The sequence below is a fragment of the Notolepis coatsorum genome, assembly GCF_963971535.1.
Source record: "Notolepis coatsorum genome assembly, chromosome: 8".
NCBI lineage: Eukaryota > Metazoa > Chordata > Actinopteri > Aulopiformes > Paralepididae > Notolepis > Notolepis coatsorum.
The window spans coordinates 37,511,435-37,532,625 of NC_140172.1; the positions used below are offsets into that span (position 1 = coordinate 37,511,435).

The following is a 21,191-nucleotide window of genomic DNA, read 5'->3' on the forward strand; positions in this document are numbered from 1 at the left end:
CATGACGCACGACCAGTCCCGAGGAATAGCACCTGGACCAGCGGGCCATGGTACCCTGCCAGTACCAGCCCACCGAGAGGCGTAAGAAGAGACTCGCCCAGGAGGCCTCTCTTCCAACGCTCACCGATGTGCCAGCCATCCATGGCGTCATACATTGGCACACCGACGTTTCCAGACTTCACCCATGAGAATCGAGCACAGTACACGGAGCTCCGGATGTGCTTAGAGACAATGATGGTGGATGTCGCTGATGAACGCCACAAGTATGCAATATTATTGAAGCACCTGAAAGTGCCCCGAGCGCACAACATAGCGCTGGCCTATGCCACCTCTACGACCCCATACACCGCGGCTCTAGCAGCGCTGGACCAGAGATATGGACGTATATTGGATTACGTAATACAGGAGATAAGGCATATTGACCGCCTACCCCCAGCAACAGACAATCGCTCACTAGACGACCTGTCTATAAAAGTACAATCCCTGGTAGGGATGCTGGGGGCGCAACGAGAAAAGGGTATGCACGAACTATACGCAAACTCGAACGTCGAGAGGATTTTAGAGAAGCTGCCGCCCGCCCGACAGGAGCGCTTCAGGCGGCAAAGAGACCACCGTGATCCTAACGGTCCCGAGCCATCCCTCCTGGACTTAGCCGACTTCCTGGCGAGAGAAGTCAGCAGCCTACGGCTGGATACGTTCGTGCGGAGCACGCCAAGCTCCAGAGAGGGACCTAGGAGAGTAAACGATGGCCGAAGATCGGTGACTGTCATGCACCAATCAGAATCAGTACCGAGCAGCAAGAACCACAGTACCCCCTCGATGAAAGAGAAGTGGAAGATGGTGTGCCCGTACTGCGAGAAGGAACACTGGTTGTCACAATGTGACCAGTTCAAGAAGATGACCGCTGAAGAAACAAGTCACTGGATAAAGTCCAACAGGCGCTGTTACCGATGTGCGCGCAGTCACATGGCAGCCGAGTGCCGCCTAAAGAAGAGGTGTAGTCGGTGTGACGGAGCCCATCTGGATGTCCTACACGACAGTAACAAAAGAAAGCCTGCACCATCCAACAGCACAAAGGCAAGTGTTATGTACATTGACCCCGCTAGCAGCAGCGGCGCCCAGGTGCTCTTAAAGGTGGTTCGTGTAACACTGAGTTACCAAGATAAGGTCATGGACACTTACGCCGTCCTTGACGACGGGTCAGAGAAGACCCTTCTCCTCGCGTCCGCTGCGGCCCAGCTGGGGCTGCGGGGGAGCGAGAACCAGATGACGATTCGGACAATAAGAAGAGATCTAAAGACGATAAAGGGCGAGAATGTCTCCTTCACTATCGCAGCAAGCGGGCAGCCAGAGAGACGGTACAGGATTACTAATGCTTTCACCAGCCAAGAAATAGGACTATCGCAGTACACCTACCCCATCGCCAAGCTGATGGAGAAATATGTGCACCTGCGTCAACTACCTATCCCGCTCATGGACGGTGCCACCCCGACCCTGCTGATAGGCTCCGACCATGCAGACCTCATAGTCCCGATAGACCGGGTCCATACAGGGCCCAGAGGTTGTCCTGCAGCAGTCGAGACCCGCCTAGGATGGACATTACAAGGCCCCCTCGCCAAGTCTCTTAACCGAACAGCAGCCACTAGCTGCCTCCACTCCAGAGCGACAGAAGGAGACACCACACTCCTGCAGCATGTCGAGAGGCTATGGACACTAGAGACAATGCCCTTTAAGAACGAAAAGAAAGACATTCGTTCTAAGGAAGATATCTACGCTATAGCCCTCCTCGAGCACGGGACAAAGAGAGTCAACGTCAACGGAGTGATGAGATACGCAACTCCACTCCTGAGGCGAGAGGGAATGCCCACCCTTCGCGCTACAAAAGAGGCGACGGAGCGGTATCTATTGAACACAGAGCGGCGCCTAGCCAAAGACCCCGCTCAAGAAGCTGTGTACCGCGCTGAGATTACCAAATTAATCACAGCGGGACACATAAAGAAAATTGACATTAAAGAGGCCGATCAGACGACCGAATCATGGTACGTGCCGCACCACAAGGTCCACCACAACGGCAAGGATCGCATTGTGTTTAACTGCAGCTACCAGATCGGATCACAAAATCTGAATAAAGAACTCTTGGCCGGCCCCTCCCTACTAGGCGTGCTACTACGCTTCCGCCAGGACAAGGTGGCTATCAGCGGCGACATCAAAGGGATGTTCCTGCAGGTGAGACTAGTGGAGGAGGACAAGCCCCTGCTGCGGTTCCTATGGAGAGAGAGGATCGGAGATGAGCACCCAGCCATCTATCAATGGGAAGTCCTCCCTTTCGGAACCACATGCAGCCCATGCTGTGCTACGTTTGCACTGCAAAAGCACGTCGCAGAGGACCCAGCAGCAGATGAAGAGGTCCAACAAAGTGTGACAAATAGTTTCTACGTGGACAACTGTTTACAAAGCGTCTCGACGCCAGAAGAAGCCGAGGCTCTCCTACTCAAGCTCCGCGCCTCCCTGATCAAAGGCGGCTTTGATCTCAGGCAGTGGGCCAGCAGCGACCCGCAAGTACTGCGCCGCCTCTCCCCCGAGGACAAGGCCGCGAGCAGCGACACCTGGATGGCGACCATCCCAGGAGAAGCCCAAGAAATGACACTAGGACTAGTCTGGCGCTTCAAAACAGACTCGCTCCATTATAGACACAAACCCCTGATCAAGGAGCAGGGAAGGTCGACGGCAATACCGACCACCAGACGGAGTGTATACAGAACACTCGCCAGACAATATGACCCGTTGGGATGTATTCTACCTTACACCACCAGGGCAAAGATGATTGTAAGAGCGCTATGGGACAAAGACCAGGGCTGGGACGATCCCATACCCGAACACCTTGCATCCACATGGAGAGAGTGGGAGACGGAACTCCGCTCACTCCCAGGCGTTAATATACGCCGCAGCTACTTCCCACCCACAGTGAGGCCAGAGACATGCAAGATCGACCTGCACGTATTCAGCGACGCCTCCGAAGTAGCCTACGGTTCGGTGGCTTACTTGCGTGCCCGAGAGGAGGGAGGAGAAATACATACTGCTTTCATCCTGGCTCGCTCAAGAATAGCCCCACGCAAGCAACAATCTATCCCGCGCCTAGAGCTCTGCGCAGCCCTAGCAGGAGCGCAGCTCGCCACGTTAATCCAACGTGAACTCACCATCCCGGTGCAAAGAACAATCTTGTGGTCAGACTCCACGACCGTACTCACATGGATCCGGTCTGATTCGTGCAGATACAAGGTCTTCGTGGGAGTCAGAGTCACCGAGATTCAAGAGTTAACAGAAGTAACCAGCTGGCGGTATGTGGACACCAAACACAACCCAGCTGACGTCATCACCCGGGGAATGTCCCTGGATGACCTCACCCGTCACAACCTCTACAGTGACGGGCCAGAGTTCCTCAAGCTCCCCGAAGAAGAGTGGCCTACACCCACCCCACGGGAGGCGAGTAAAGAGGAGGCAGAGAACAAGAAACCTATGTTCTGTGGGTTGACACACACACTCGTCCCCACAGACCCGGTTCTAGACGATTGCCTCACCCTAGAGAGTGCGCAGCTAAAGACATTTCTGTGGCACCACCCAGAGGTTCAGCCCACAACTGACATTTCAGCAGCTGACTACGAAGAAGCAGAACTCCTTCTACTACAACGAGCCCAGAGAGACTCGTTCCCCGATGAGCTAGCCTGTCTACAGGGAGCAAAGCCTGTCCCATCAGACAGCAGACTGCTTCACCTAGCCCCCGAGAGCGACGCCCATAATCTCATCAGAGTGGGTGGTCGTCTGCGGAGAGCCCCAGACCTACCGGATGACGTTAAGTACCCGATAGTCTTGAACAGCCGACACAAGGTCACAGAGCTGATCATAAAGAAATACGACGAGGATGTGCACCACGCAGGGGCAGAGAGAGTCTTCGCGGAGATCAGACGTCGTTATTGGATACTGCAAGGGAGAGAAGCAGTGCGGCGCTTCCAGCGAACCTGTCTAGACTGCCGTAAGTGGCGCGCGCAGCCCAGTATACCCCGGATGGCTGACCTACCTCCCTGCAAGCCCTTTCACTCCACCGGTATGGACTGTTTTGGCCCGCTGTATATAAAGAGAGGAAGAGGAACCGAGAAGCGGTGGGGTATTGTATTCAAATGCATGACCACCAGAGCGATGCATATCGAACTCCTCCCAACCATGAGCACAGACTCATTCCTTATGGCCTTCCGAAGATTCACATCACGGAAAGGAAAACCGTCTACATTGTTGTCTGATCACGGGACAAACTTCAAAGGCGGAGAAAGAGAGCTGAGAGAGAGCTTCCAAGCTATGGGCCCAGAACTTAAGACCCACCTCGCTCCATCCCAGATTGACTTCCAGTTTAATCCCCCGAACGCACCTCACTTCGGTGGAACCTGGGAACAAGAAGTACGTTCCATAAAGACAGCCCTGTACGCCGTGCTTGGGGCCCAGACTGTGGCGGAAGAAGTCCTAATGACAGTCCTCACGGAGATCGAGGGAGTATTGAACTCAAAGCCCCTCGGTTACGTCTCAAGTGATGTAGCAGATGTCGACCCAGTCACCCCCAACACCCTCTTGATGGGGCGGCTGGACCCCGCGCTACCACAGACAATGTACAGGCCTGAAGAAGCGAACGGCCGAAGAATGTGGAGGTACAGTCAAGTACTGGCTGACAAGTTTTGGAACAGCTTCCTACTCCACTACCTACCGTCTCTACAGACCCGCCAGAAGTGGGTAAAAGAGAGAGACAATTTGACAGAAGGAACAGTCGTCATGATTATCGACCAGTCACTACCCAGAGCTATGTGGCCGGCTGGCCGCGTAAGCAAAGTGATCACCGGTACCGATGGAAAGGTCCGAGCAGCTGAAGTGCTCGTCCAAGAACGGACCTACACCCGACCCGTGGCGAGGCTAATAGAACTGCCAAGGCTCCCTGATACTATCGATGACGACCATGACCCTATGACTTTGTGAGTTGACTGACCTTACAGCGGACATTGAGTAGTGGACAGTGCGGTTAATCTGTCTCTGCTCAGCTAATTAGGTGGGACTAATTAGGGGGCGGCTGTTGTGAAGGATCAGATTAAACCGAATATATATATTTATTTATGGATATATATTTAATAGTATTTGTATATCGTTTGATATCCCTTGTATATTCCTTGTACATATACACGGAATATCCCTTTATTCTACTACAGCCCATAATAGTTCATTCTCTTATTGGACAAAAGGACCAGGCGCCAGGGACAAGCCCCTGGCGTTCAAGTTCAAAGGTACCGACGAGACATGCCCTTACTAGCCCCAGCTCCGCGCAGGAATACGGCTACCGAAAGCAGAGCGGCACTACTTGTCCACTGTGCATATAAATATGGCGCAAGAAATGTAGAATTCCTCTTAGTCCTTTACCCTTCTACCCAACTAAGTAACAAGACGTGAAGCCTCACCCCACGATACCGCGTGCGGTGTAGTATGGCCGGTTTGGCCTTAGAATAGTAGTGAGACCTCGTGCGAATTAATAGCTGAATTGCCAGAGTTTGGCACCGTATTTCTATTAAGTAATAATAGTCTATTATGTATGGTGCATCGTACAGTTAGAGTTCTAAAGTGAGCAGCACCCCCATCGCTTCCTCGCGTTATCTAGAGTCTTAACCAGGTTGGGCAGACCACACGTGGTGCTTTCATCCGAGGAGTTCTAGGCGAGGACGAGTGGACCTGCACATTGGATTACCTACCCCGACGACTGCTGAGCCCTATACGGCATGGAATATCTATTTGCTTTGGTGCTTTGATTTGTGGAGCGGATAATCGCCAACACCGGTGAGTGTTGGATTTACCCCGAGAGGAGCCAAGGTGAGACGGCGCTCAGACCAGACTGAGGTCGCCTCGCTTCTTCTTCGTTGTGGACCGACAGCTACAGCTACAGCTATCGTCTACAAGAGAGCCCAAGTGTATTCATCTGTGGATCAAGGTTCTACGGGCACTGTGTTCTGTACCTGAACTCTCCCTAGAAATCGTTGACCAGACGGGATACAGCCGACGGCTCTCCTACCCCCCCTACTGGCTTACAACCGGCGGGACCCTTTCAGTATATTATCCAGCTATAATCATTAAGTGACCATCGTTATAATTCCCTAAGAGCCAGGTTGTATACTTGCTTCCTGTGTAACCAGAGATTGGACATTCAGTGTTGATTTGCCTACGAATACTCATTTGCCTTACAAGTGCATTCAAATCATAAATGTAATAAGTAACTATTATATGTACCTTTTGCTATATATTAAATATTTGACTATTACCTTTGTGTGGACCTGATTTCATATGTGGGAAAGTGTTCATCATACTTAGATATAGTGTACTGTATGGCCAGTAGTTAAAGTACATAAAGCGGTAGTGGTTTAATGATACCATACTTATCAATACAGTCAGGGAATTGTACCCCTCAGTTACAATCATCATTTACTTACTGATAAGATCCAGGCCACTTACAGTATTTGTCAAACAGTTACCCTGAAGTTGTTGAAACGGTCCAACTTGTCAAAATTTCAATGGCATGTCTGTCTGTTTACTGGGGGCTGATATCTTGATTATAAAGTACTTTTTTTTTTTTTCAAATTCACATTTGATTGACCATGGCAGCACTCCATAAACAAAAAGACTATGTTGGAATTTTGAGAAGTTAAGACAATTTCAACAACAAATTTCAACAACTAAGTGGCCTGGATTTTATGTTTAGGTGAGATAAAATGCTTCAGAGTAAATTGAATAAAATGACATGACTGAACATGAACCAGCAGCCTGAACAACTTTGAGCTTCCTCACCCTGATGTCCCTGGTCAGGGCCTGTTACTGTAACACCTCACCCTGATGTCCCTGGTCAGGGCCTGTTACTGTAACACCTCACCCTGATGTCCCTGGTCAGGGTCTGTTACTGTAACACCTCACCCTGATGTCCCTGGTCAGGGTCTGTTACTGTAACACCTCACCCTGATGTCCCTGGTCAGGGCCTGTTACTGTAACACCTCACCCTGATGTCCCTGGTCAGGGCCTGTTACTGTAACACCTCACCCTGATGTCCCTGGTCAGGGCCTGTATGTTACTGTAACACCTCACCCTGATGTCCCTGGTCAGGGCCTGTATGTTACTGTAACACCTCACCCTGATGTCCCTGGCCTCTCTGTTACTGTAACACCTCACCCTGATGTCCCTGGTCAGGGCCTGTTACTGTAACACCTCACCCTGATGTCCCTGGTCAGGGCCTGTTACTGTAACACCTCACCCTGATGTCCCTGGTCAGGGCCTGTTACTGTAACACCTCACCCTGATGTCCCTGGTCAGGGCCTGTTACTGTAACACCTCACCCTGATGTCCCTGGTCAGGGCCTGTATGTTACTGTAACACCTCACCCTGATGTCCCTGGTCAGGGCCTGTATGTTACTGTAACACCTCACCCTGATGTCCCTGGTCAGGGCCTGTATGTTACTGTAACACCTCACCCTGATGTCCCTGGCCTCTGTTACTGTAACACCTCACCCTGATGTCCCTGGTCAGGGCCTGTTACTGTAACACCTCACCCTGATGTCCCTGGTCAGTATGTTACTGTAACACCTCACCCTGATGTCCCTGGTCAGGGCCTGTATGTTACTGTAACACCTCACCCTGATGTCCCTGGTCAGTATGTTACTGTAACACCTCACCCTGATGTCCCTGGTCAGGGCCTGTATGTTACTGTAACACCTCACCCTGATGTCCCTGGTCAGGGCCTGTAACTCGGTGGTGAACTCCACACTCTGCTCCTCCAGCTGCTGCTGCTTCTGCATGTCGCTGCTCAGCTGCAGCTTCTCGGCCCGCGTCTCGTTCACGGCGCTCTTCAGCGTCTGGATCTGGTCCTGCTGGTCCTGGATCAGCTTACGCTTCAGCTCCATCTTACTGGACGCTGCGGGGTGCATGCAAAGAGACACAGACAGAGAGACACAGTCACACACACACACAGAGAGAGAAACAGGCAGACATACATTGTTTTACATTTTACATTTAGCGGACGCTTTTATCCAAAGTGACGTACAAGTTCTGCACGACAAGTCAACAGGAAGGGTACAACTCTTTCAGCGCAGTAACAACAATGTTCATGAGCCATTGCTTGTTTTATAAGCAATATATACGTGTACTATAATTAAGTTTGTTAAATTGTAAAATATCCTGCCTGCAGTACATATCTTTGTCACAATTCGAAATTTGAGAGTTCCTTGCTAGAAATGTGTACAACTCAATATCAGATTTTTTACTCCCAAAATAATGTATGTGTGTGTGCGTGCGTGTGACCGTGTGTGTGTGTGCGTGTGTGCGCGTGCGTGTGTGCGTGTGTGTGTGTGGCCGTGTGTGTGTGTCTCGTCATCATCGTACTGGTGTCCAGGCGGTGCTGAGTCTCTTGTTTCTCCTGGCTGACTTGCTGTGTGGTTCTGCTCAGGTCCACTCCATGGAGTTTAGCAGCCTGCTGGGCTATTCTCCTCTCGACATCCTTCAAGTCCATCTGGAAATAAAGACACATACAACAACATATGGTACAGTCAGTAGAGGGAGGGAGGGAGGGAGGGAGGGAGGGAGGGAGGGAGGAAGTGTCGTATATATATCTTCATAAAGACATCCCCCTCTTCTAATCCCTACCCCTCCCCTTTGTCCCCCCTCCCCCCCCCCCCCCCCCATTTTGACCCATCAAATGACGCTCCCCCTCCGCGGTTCACACTATAAAGGGCTCCTCCCGACACTATTCAGTCTTCTCCACCTGGGTAATTTCAGCTGATCACCTGGGGCGAAAGCCTCAGCCACAGTATCTAACTGTCTTGTATATATTTGATCCATCTGGCTAATAAACCTTATTAACCGGACCTCAGTTGACCCGAGTATGTTATGCACTATATCCTACAGAAGGAAGGAGACCCGATACCGGACCCGAGAGACAGTCGGAGACAGAAAGAGAGAATGAGACCCAGAGAGACAGGAGGAAGAGACTGACGGATTAAAAAAAGAGAGACAGGAGGAGGACGGTACCAGAAAGCGGTCCATGAGAGCGATGTCCTGCAGGCAGGCCTTAGCCGTCTCCTCCTCGGACATCAGCAGAGCCTTGACCGTCTCCTGCTCCTCCACGTCAGCCTTCAGCCTCTCTATGTCTCTGTTGACACTCTGCAGGCGGTTCCTCAGCTCTGGAAGCTCCTTCTCCTCGAGCTCCAACATGGACTGCCTGGAGGAGGAGGAGGAGGAGGAGGAGGAGGAGGAGGAGGAGGAGGAGGAGGAGGAGGAGGACGAGGACGAGGAGGAGGAGGAGGATGAACAGAGAAGGGTTAGTAAGAGCCAGGGTTATGAATAATAATAATAATAATAATAATAGTAATCATCATTATTATCTATTATCACATAATCATCGGGCCGTCGCATGTCGCAGCGCATTTGCCCGTGTTTGACGGCGTCCCGCTGTTTTAGTGTCTCTGAACCAATACATTGGTTGAAAGCTAAGGTGGCAGCCGTTTGATTGACACCCTAATTGGCCTATTACTTGCTTCCAATTTCGGGTTATAAGACCAAACAGCCAACGAGCGTCAGTTTCGAAAAAGTTACCACCTCCGGTTTTCGCCTCCCGGTGACCGGGTGACCGGAACCAATCACCTCCAATGGTGAAAATGATTGACCGTTATTGTAGCCAATGAAATTCTGGAAATGACTATCATCTGACGCGAGGGATATTTCCCAGGATATACATTTTTTTTCTCTGTCGAAAGACTCGATCGACATCTGCTGCGCGTGCCAATGGCCATTTTGACTAGAGTTGTTCCGATACCGATACCAGTATCGGAAAAGCCGCCGATACTGCCTAAAATGCTGGTATCGGTATCGGCGAGTACCCTCTAATGCTGCGCTCCGATACCATATGACGTAATTTATCAACAACACTGCGGTCTGTTGAGTAAGCATTATAAAACAAACGTGTGCTTAATCGATTAAAGTGTCAATGCCATTTGTCATTTTAACAGCAGATACTTTCTTAAATGTCATCGTCCCGACAGAGCGGTGTTGACGGGGAGCTCATGGGTTCGCTTGGTGGCTGGTGTTATTAGCATTGAACAGCTAACCGAAAGCTAGCTTTAACATTACCTTGGCTAAAGTTGGGGCTATTCATAATCCAGCAATAATGGCTGCAGACCTGCAAGCAAAGTACAGCAAGTTGGCAAAGGAGTATTCGTTAAATCACAATGTCACCAGTAACGTTACAGTCTTTTCATATACCGGCAGCTCATGCTATGCTAACCTAGCTCGCGTTGACGTCGTCATTGAGACCACCTCGCTCGCGTACACAATTAATGACATGTTGCGGACAGCCATATTGGTGACAATGTTTAGCTTTTAGTGCCAAATGATAAGAGTCTGAGGCGGAGTCTCAAAAGAGAATGTTGAATATTTATTGTGCAAAAATCACAACAGATCCGACTGCTACATCAACAGAGCCTTGTAGACAGACTGAGTAGGGTATATCTGCAGAGCCAGTGGGTAGCGAGTGCAGCAACGTATAATGTCCGTGTGGATCATTGGAGTAGGGTATATCTGCAGTGCTGAAGCCCCATACTCATTGATTAATGATACTAATACAAATCTATACAATCACCTGTTGTTGAATAAATACCATTACTTTCTAGTTATTACTAAAAAACAGTATATATAAAACAGTATTTGTTAAAAAAAAAAAAAATGTATAATTTATATAATATCGTTTTTTTTTTTTTTTTTTTTTTATATGTATGCACTGGTATCGGATAAGTATCGGTATCGGCCGATACCCAAAGCTTAGGTATCGGAATCGGATCGGAAAGGAAAAAATGGTATCGGAACATCTCTAATTTTGACCTATACATACATTAGAAATGTTGTGTGGTATTGTTACCAACTTTGGACCTGTAAGACTATAAGGGTGTTTTCACACCTGTAGTTCGTTTGCTTTGTTCCGATTCAGGGAGACATAATGATACAATGTTGCACTTGTCCTTTAGTTCGTTTGTGTTCACACGGCTGTGTTAATAGCGGATCAAAATAACCTCGTTCCCAGCTTTATCTCAAGATCAAAACAAATGCACGCGCGAGCAAACTGTCACTCATTGGTCAGATTTTGGGGTGTGTCCCCCCCCTAACCCTGACTTTACTGATGACCGCGGAGAGAGAGAGAGAGAGAGAGAGAGAGAGAGAGAGAGAGAGAGAGAGAGAGAGAGAGAGAGAGAGAGAGAGAGAGAGAGAGAGACGTTGACCCACAACGTATTATTATTATTATTGTGTCGGTTTGTGTTAAGTCGATTGCATTCTCACAGCGTACGAGTCGCGTCGGGTTCGTTTGGAAGTGCGCCGAGATCACCCTCTCTAGGCGGTCTCGGCCCGCTTGTTTTGTTCCGCAACAGAATGTGATTGCTGTGTTCATATATGCCCAACTGAACCGAAATAGGGGGGAAACGCTCCAGGTTTCGGATCAACAGCTCCAAACGAGCCAGGTGTGAAAACGCCCTAAGGGCGCTTTCACATATAGTTTTGGTGGACTCTGTGCGATTCGGGGGGTGAAGTGGCAACATTGTTGCATTCTTCATTTGGTTCGGTTTGCGTTCACACTGCAATTTGTCAAGTGCACCAAACTTTCTGAACAATGTCACGCGGTCGAAAAGGGCGCTCGTCTATTGGATATATAGAATCCCCAAAACAGGCTTCGGGGACAGCTTTACAGCATTATTCTGCGAAGCAGCCCAGCCCAGCGCACACACATACACACCACATTATTCTGCTACGCAGCCCAGCCCAGCGCACACACATACACACACACACGCGCGCACACAGCACACTCCGCCGGCGGCAGGGACTCTCTCTCCGTTTCACAGTGAAGTAGAGCAGGCGGGACAGCGTCACAGCGCCGCAGTGTTTGTTTTGTTTCCTTCTCCCCAAGATGCGGGTCACTTCCTATATTAGGTCTTGCGTTTGGTCCGATGAGCATTCACACCACAAAAGTACGCACCAGGCCAGGGTTCACTTGGAAGCAAACCGAGACCTACGTTTTCAGGCGGACCAGAGTTAGCTTGTTTGGTCCGCACCAGAGTTCGACTGAGCATTGGATCACACCACCCCAAACCAAGCGGACTATCCGAGGAAACGAACTCTGGTCCGTATGGTCCGGACCAAACAGCTCTGGTGTGAAAGCACCCTAAGACTTCAGGCTGGGACTGCCCACCAGTTAAGATATTTTGGAAAGAAGTGACCCAGCAATTGTCAAATCTCTTAACTCTGGATATACCTGTACACCCCTCTGTATTACTGCTGAATGATGTCTTTGAGCATGCAGTACCTCCACAGCTAAAGAGATTGGTTTTATCCGGTATCACAGTGGCTAAAAAGCTGATAGCATCACGATGGTTTCAACCGGAAAAAATTTGCCGTAAGGTCTGGATTCTTACATATCTCGATGTGATTTATCAAGAAATATCAACAGCTAGAATTTTGGGTCTCAATGAATCCAAAATGGCAATGTGGTTAGAAGTGGTAGAGAGAATAAAAGCCAGCATATAATGGTAGTGTCTGGTTAGGAACAAATTATAATGGTTGGATTATCCAATGGGGGGTCCGGGAGAGGGGGGTACGAGCTGGAGCATATGTGTATTTGTATATCCTTTTGTGTGTGGTCATGTTTGTTTATGTGTTTGTTTAAAAAATAATAAAAAAATAAAATACAAAAAAAATACTTCAGGCTATGGACCCATTGTGTTTTCCAGCTAATACCTCTCAGCTAGAACCTGTAAGAGGCATCCGTTTGCAAAATAATCAGACGATAAAATAGACTCATGCATGTGCTATAAATGGTTCAAGAATAGCTTTCAAATTAGTTTGGGTATGCAATCAACAGGCGTTTTATGCAAAATTTGCAGGTATGCAAAAGAAGGTCCAGGGTTCGATTCCCACTTGGGGACCAGGTTTCCGCGTTGCCAGGTACTCAGGTGGGGTATCTCCCAGGCCTTTCTGTGTGGAGTTTGCATGTTCGACCCGTGCTCGCAAGGGTTCCCCCCCCCCGATAAGATAAACCCAATGGAAAAACATGCACAACAGATCGCCGACGCTGTTGCGTCCTTGACGAAGACGGACAGGAGCACTTGGATTGGTCCCCGGGGTGCGGTACCTCGCCGCCGACGCCCTGTCTGCTCCCGGCTGCCCTTGGGGGGGAAGGACGACGGGATGGGTTAAGCGCAGAGCTCAATCGCATCGGCGACTGAGAAAAAAGAACAATGCATGTGTGTGTGTGTATTCCAGTGTGTGTGTACCGCTCCCATTGCATGTCCCAGTTTGTTGCATGCCAAATAAAGACCTCTAAAGAGATCCTGCATTATTATATAAATTATAAATTATTATGCATGCCTCATCATATACAGTAGTGTACACTAGCTGCTATATGACTTCTACATGCCTCATCATATACAGTAGAGTACACTAGCTGCTGTGTGACTTCTGCATGCCTCATCATATACAGTAGAGTACACTAGCTGCTGTGTGACTTCTACATGCCTCATACTATACAGTAGTGTACACTAGCTGCTGTTCTGCATACCTCATCATATACAGTAGAGTACACTAGCTGCTGTGTGACTTCTGCATGCCTCATCATATACAGTAGAGTACACTAGCTGCTATATGACTTCTGCATGCCTCATCATATACAGTAGAGTACACTAGCTGCTGTGTGACTTCTGCATGCCTCATACTATACAGTAGAGTGTACACTAGCTGCTATATGACTTCTACATGCCTCATACTATACAGTAGTGTACACTAGCTGCTGTGTGACTTCTGCATGCCTCATACTATACAGTAGAGTGTACACTAGCTGCTATATGACTTCTACATGCCTCATACTATACAGTAGTGTACACTAGCTGCTGTGTTACTTCTGCATGCCTCATCATATACAGTAGAGTACACTAGCTGCTGTGTGACTTCTACATACCTCATCATATACAGTAGAGTACACTAGCTGCTGTGTGACTTCTGCATGCCTCATCATATACAGTAGAGTACACTAGCTGCTGTGTGACTTCTGCATGCCTCATCATATACAGTAGAGTGTACACTAGCTGCCGTGTGACATCTACATGCCTCATACTATACAGTAGTGTACACTAGCTGCTGTTCTGCATACCTCATCATATACAGTAGAGTGTACACTAGCTGCTATACGACTTCTGCATACCTCATCATATACAGTAGAGTGTACACTAGCTGCTATATGACTTCTGCATGCCTCATCATATACAGTAGAGTACACTAGCTGCTGTGTTACTTCTGCATACCTCATCATATACAGTAGAGTGTACACTAGCTGCTATATGACTTCTGCATGCCTCATCATATACAGTAGAGTGTACACTAGCTGCTGTGTGACTTCTGCATGCCTCATCATATACAGTAGAGTGTACACTAGCTGCTGTGTGACTTCTGCATGCCTCATCATATACAGTAGAGTGTACACTAGCTGCTGTGTGACTTCTGCATGCCTCATCATATACAGTATAGTGTACACTAGCTGCTGTGTGACTTCTGCATGCCTCATCATATACAGTAGAGTGTACACTAGCTGCTGTGTGACTTCTGCATGCCTCATCATATACAGTATAGTGTACACTAGCTGCTGTGTTACTTCTGCATGCCTCATCATATACAGTAGTGTACACTAGCTGATATATGAATTCTGCATGCCTCATCATATACAGTATAGTGTACACTAGCTGCTGTATGACAACCCAATTTATCATGCTCTATCCTTGAAGGGTTTGAATAAACAAGGTTCCAGTGCAGATATGCTGGTGAGATGCTACTCTACAATCGCCAGCCTCCTCCGAGGTCTTCCAAGGACCTGGAACATGTCTTGGTAGAACAGAGAGAATGTCCCTCTCATGCAAGTACACTAGCCCCATCTAGTGGAGCAAACCTGTAACAGCTCATTTATTCCCTCTTAGCAAATACTTGACACCAAGGAGACTGAAAGTGCAACTGATAAATGTATGAAAGGCAGGCCTTTTTTCCCCCCTCTCAATTAAATTGATTTGGAACGATTAGTTGTCAACTACAACTTTATTTCAGGGACTACATACGCAAGATCTGAGGGAGCCTTTTCATTTTCACTAGGTCACTATATAATGTCTCACATTTAAGATATAACGCAGGACTTAACTCAGAAGTCTTTATTCGGCATGCAACGACAGCCAGTGATGGGCGGCACACACACACACACATGCACAATTTTTTTTAGGGTCGCCGATGCGATTGAGCTCTGCGCTTGACCCATCCCGTCATCCTTCCCCCCAAGGGCAGCCGGGAGCAGACAGGGCATCGGCGAGCTACCGCGCCCAGGGACCAATACAAGTGCTCCTGCCAGTCTTCATCAGGGCGTCAGTGATCTGTTGTGGATGTTTTTCCATTGGGTTTCTCTTATCGGGGAGGGGACCCTTGCGAGCACGGGATGAACATGCAAACTCCACACAGAAAGGCCTGGGAGATCCCCCACCTGGGTACCTGGCAACGCGGAAACCTGGTCCCCAAGCGGGAATCGAACCCTGGACCTTCTTGCTGTGAGGCCCCCCGAAACCCGGTTCTAAACGGGAACCGGTACTAAATTAGAAAAAAAACTGAGCATTGATAAGCGCCGACCTTTTTCGGCTCTGCTATTGATACTCGAGAAATCAGAGTTTTTTTTCGAGGAATTTAAATGTTGCGAACTATCTCTCCTCTGCCTCTCTCTGTCTCGCTCTGTATGCACGAGAAGCGGGCTGTTAGTTTACACACACTCGCGAGCGACACTCACACAAATGCACATACGGGTACTTGGCTCCGTGTTGAAGCGCGCAGCACACAGACCGAGCTCTGCGCTCATCATGGCGGAGAGAACAAAACAAAAGTCTGGGTACACTTTACGAAAGTCGATGCCGACAACGCACGTTGCCACAAGTGCAATCAAACATTTGCAAGTATGGGTGGCAATACAAGCAATTTGTCAAAACATCTGTTGTCAAAACATAACATTAGTCTGCAGAAATGCGCCGTTTTCGACTGCTTTGCTCGCAGTGTTCCATCTCCATCCACGTCCACTGCAGGTAAGCCAAGATACGGAGTTAGCTAGGCTAATAACGAATTATTACGAATAGGCTAATTAATAAAATATAATTGCTTAGCTAATTGTTTAGCTACAAATATATTTGAAAGATGACAACTTTTTATAGATCGTCAGGCTGAGGCTGCAGCCACCATGTCCCAGCCCACCCCTCCTCCCTCTACCACCACCGGTCCCAGCCAAGCCCAAAGTCCCTTCACCTAGCTATAATATTTATTTATAACGTTATATAAAATAACATTGCTGCTGCTGTTGCTGAAGAAATAATATTTATTTATTATATTTATTTATAATATTTATTTATAAAGTTATAAATAATAAAGCAATATCGATTTTGTTCTTAATTAATTGTATTTTATTCTTGCAAAATAATAAAAAATAACCGATAAGAGTATCGATAAAGTACCGAACCGTTAAGCAGTATCGATAAGAGTAGTAGTATCGATAAAATCCTAACGATACCCATCCCTAGTGTTAACCACTACACCACCGTGCCGGTACATCTAGGTGTCTAGGTTTAATGTCTAGGTCAGTCTATATAATGTCTCATATTTACATCTAGGTGTCTAGGTTTAATGTCTAGGTCAGTCTATATAATGTCTCATTTACATCTAGGTGTCTAGGTTTAATGTCTAGGTCACTCTATACAATGTCTCATTTACATCATGTCTAAATCATTCTATTTCGCCTTTTACTGTTGTGTTGGCTTCATGTTCCTCCATGTTATTCTCACCCAACTCTTGTGTTTGTCTTTGTTTCCCATAAATCACTTTGTAAACTAAAGTTTTTAGAAAAGTGTTGTTTAATATTAGTGTACAGTTAAAAATATATATATATACCGGTATATATATATATCTTTTCTTTTTCTAATCCTCTCTCTCACCTCTGCCCATCCCCCCCCCCCCATCATACCTGACTGGTTTGAGGGCGACCATGTCATCTTTCTTCTTCTCCTTCCTCCTCAGTTCTTGCTCTGTATTCTTCAGCTTGTCTGGCACCAGGCGTAGTTTGGACTGCATGTCGCTGATCACGTCCTGGAGGTCGGCCTCGGCGGGGAAGGTCCGCTGGCACACAGGGCAGCAGGGCTCATGCTCCTCAGTCAGCTGACTGATGAACTGAGTGTAAACAGCTGTAGCCCCGGCTAGCATGGCTAGAGAGAGGGATGGATGGGAGAGAGAGGGAGGGAGGGGGAGAGGAGACAGAGTAAGAAGACCGAGGAGAGAGAGAGAGAAGAGAGGAAACAGAGAGAAGATGTGAGAGGGGAAGAGTGAGAGAAGATAGAGATGAGAGATAGGAGACGGGGAGGAGAGAGAGAAAGATGACAGAGGGCGAGAGGGAGGAGGAATATTAGATCAAGCTAAACATTTCAATGGTTATTTCACCTCTGCTTGTACGTCTCTCCTGGTGCAGTTAGTCCAGTTCTTACTCCAGATATTTAGCATCACCGTGGTAGCAGTGATCTGTGCTCATCTCTCCACTGAATATTTCTTAATAGTATACTATCAGTGGCGTAGCTTAGGGGGCCCCGCCCCCACTGTAGACTATCCTCTTAGATTTCGTAACGCGCGGGAACAGCGCGCAGTGAGGAGCCCAGTATGGTTCTGCGGGGCTGCAGCTGGATGCATCTCACGCAGAGGGCGGGGCCCCCCCTCCCTCCCTGCTATGTTGTAATTATTTGCTCACCTGCGATAGGGCTAGGCTGATAACTAATGTTCATTGGCAGGCTGGGCAGCGTTCAAAACACAGCGGGAAGAGCCGGTAAAAATGAAGCGCAAAATATCCAAGCGGTGCTCAGAAAAACAAGATGAGCGAAAGCCGAATAGGAGACGGCAAAGCTACGAAAAAGAACATCATTGTTCCAGCAGGCAGCAAAGGTAGACTGACTCTAACGTTACTGAAGATGCATCGGCAGTAAGCTCCCCACCCAGGCCGGCCGCATCCACCGCTATCAACCCCCCGGTCAGCTCCGCGTCGAGTCCAGGCAGACAGACAGCCCAGCCAGGCCCCCAGCCACGCTACAGCCGCCAAGACAGGTTAGAAGAATATAACGTTTTATTTGCCATAACCAGTACGAGTAGTGTTACAAAGGGTCAGATTAAACCGAATATATATATTTATTACTTGAGATACCTTGTATAATATTTGTATATAGTCTGATATCCCTTGTATATTCTTTGTATATATACACGGAATATCCCTTTACCTAGGTACAAGCCAGACCATAATATTCGTTCTCCTATTGGACAGCGACCCCTAGGCGCCAACGGCCATACCCCCAATGGCAAGTTCAAAGCCACCGCCAAGGCATGTCTCAACATGTCCAGGTTGCGTGTAACTGTTCCGCAACAGTAAGTGACTTCCGGGGTAGGCCTGATTGGCCCCGACAGGCACGTGACGCGCAACTTTCTCTGCCACGCGGCACGCTCCGCGGAGCCGAGCGGCAGAGCTTACGGAATTACGTAACCGTCCAAATACGCCATGACTCTCATTCGGCGCTATAGCTCACCTGGCAGAGCAGCGGTCCTGCGATCCTGCGGTCCGTTGTTGGTGAGTTCGAATCCCATCAAATCTTTTTTTTTTAACGTGATTTTTTTTTTAACGTGTATTCTTTCGCCGGTTAAGGTTAGGCATGGTTAAGGTTAAGGTTAAGGTTATGCATTGTTTCGGAGTTGGTTAAGGTTAGAACGGTTAAGTTTAGGCGCTGTTAAGGAGCTGGTTAAGGTTAGAGTTTGTCTTAGAGAATGGCAATATTCTTTCTATGGTTAAGGTTAGGCATGGTTAAGGTTAAGGTTAAGGTTAGGCATTGTTTCGGAGTTGGTTAAGGTTAGAACGGTTAAGTTTAGGCGCTGTTAAGGAGCTGGTTAAGGTTAGAGTTTGTGTTAGAGAATGGCAATAGACAGCCTATTTCCGCGCGACAGCTCTCAGCAGCCTCGTTGCGCGTCCTGAGTTTGCCGCGTCACGTGCCTGTCGGGGCCAATCAGGCCTACCCCGGAAGTCACTTACTGTTGCGGAACAGGTACACGCGTCCAGGTTTGCGCAGTAATACGAGACAGAACTGAGGTTGGCACTAGATTATTCACCTTACGTATAAATACGTTGCAGGTGGATACAGCAGTAGTCTTATCCTAAAAGTTGAAGCCTTCACCACGATACAACGTGCCGTGAAGTGGGCCTCTTTGCCCCTGAATAGAGCCTTGAGAACCGCGTGCGAATAGATAGCTAAAGTGTCAGAGTTTAACGCTGTATCGTCAAGTTCGACTTATTCTATTGTGAAGTAATAGTCTATTATTTATAGTGTATCGTGCGGCTACCGTTCTCCGTGACCATCATTACCACCGGTTCGTCGTACCTCTAGCTAGTGCACTTATCCAGGCTGGGCGGCCTAAACTCGCGCCACCACCCGAGGAGTCCTAGACGAGAACCGTTGGATATGTACACCGGAGAACCTACACCGGCGAATGCAGAGCCTTTTCCGGCTGGATTATATTTCTTTGGTACTGTGGCTGCTGGAGCAGAGAACCGTCTACCCACTGCTGTGTGGGATCTACCCTGTGAGGAGCACCATCGAGCCCGCCTCTAGGACCACAGAGGCTGGCTAGCTTTCATCCATGCTGTCGTGCATACTGGAGTATAGCTGTTGCTTTGTCTACGGACCAAGGGAGTATTGCACTGGCTCCTGTATCTGGAGCCTCGTTATTCGCGTTGATCCAGACTTTGCTCCCGAACATTCCTCTACCCTGCCGGCTTACAACCGGAGGGAACCCCCTAGTGTCTCCAGCTGACTACGAGTGTGCCTTATGTAATTCTTATGCTACAGGTGGCGTCAGTTATACCCATCTTACTATTCTCATGGACTTACGCTCTTGACCTACTTTAAGTGTTCTTCGCCTTACAAGCGCAATCATAATTCTCAATCTGTAACCTACCGTTGCTGCTCTAATAATAAATACCTCTAACTAGAACTTTCTTTGTCATTGCCGTATTCTTGTGTGGGTGTTCACCAGATATACCATGTACTGTATGGCCAGTAATTAAAGTACATAACTAAGTAGTGGTTTAATGATACCATACTCTCAATACAGTCAGGGAATTGTACCCCTCAGTTACAATTGGTCCTTCGAGCCGGAGAAATATCAGTGTAATATCTAAATATAATATTGATATTAACCATGGCCAGCGGTGAACACTCCCCAAGCGGCTCTCCTAAGCTAGAACGCCCGCAGCACAGACGTCAGCCACCTCCCTACCTAGAGGAATACGCTGTCAGTCTAATACCTAGCTTTATACAGACGTTAAATGCGGAAAAAGCGGATAGTAAAAGCATGTCAAATCCTACCGACCAGGCGACCTTGCCAGTAGAGACCCTAGTGGGTTCTAACGTAACTGACCAAGCTCACGGGGGGGACCAGGAGGGACATGACATGACTATACCCCCAGACAACGTCAACGGGACGGTCCCCGGAGAGCTCCAGGATAAAGAAAGCGCTCCAGGGACAGAACCCGACCCACTACCAGAAGAGAAGCGCACCCAGGAGATAGACCTCGGGGCGCGCCAAGAGAACAGATCTCCAACGAGCACTGTCAGAAGCCGATCACCTCCATCAGTGTCTTCCCCCAGCGAAGCGGACAAGATGCTGGCGCAGGCATTTATCGCCACCCTGGCAGCCTCCACTGAACGCGATCGACTCCAAGCACAGACGCTTAGCGAGCGCGAACATTCTTCCATGGAACAAGAGCGCCTCCGGGCGCAACAACTAAGTGAGCGCGAACACTCTACCATGGAAAGAGAACGCCTGCAGGCTCAACAACTGAGTGAGCGCGAACAATCTGCAGACCAATGAGAGCGCCTCCACGCGCAACTCCAAGCGCAAGCCCTTAGTGAACGCGAACACTCTGCAACCCAGCGAGAGCGCTTCCAGGCGCAGCAAAGGAGTGAAGACGACCGCATACGCCTGGAGACCAGACGCCTCCAGACGGA

At 48.6% G+C, this 21,191-nt stretch overlaps 1 protein-coding gene across 1 annotated transcript in view; it reads right to left on the bottom strand.

Annotated features, from left to right (window-relative positions):
- The window catches only part of rad50 (RAD50 homolog, double strand break repair protein), a 124,282-nt gene that overhangs the window by 55,731 nt on the left and 47,360 nt on the right, over positions 1-21,191 (bottom strand). The window contains exons 15-18 of the mRNA XM_084319584.1: positions 17,126-17,363; positions 9,091-9,280; positions 8,446-8,572; positions 7,785-7,978 (exon numbers count right to left, since the gene is read on the bottom strand). Coding sequence (XP_084175710.1) covers positions 7,785-7,978; positions 8,446-8,572; positions 9,091-9,280; positions 17,126-17,363 — 749 coding nt within the window. The remainder of the gene's footprint in view (positions 1-7,784; positions 7,979-8,445; positions 8,573-9,090; positions 9,281-17,125; positions 17,364-21,191) is intronic.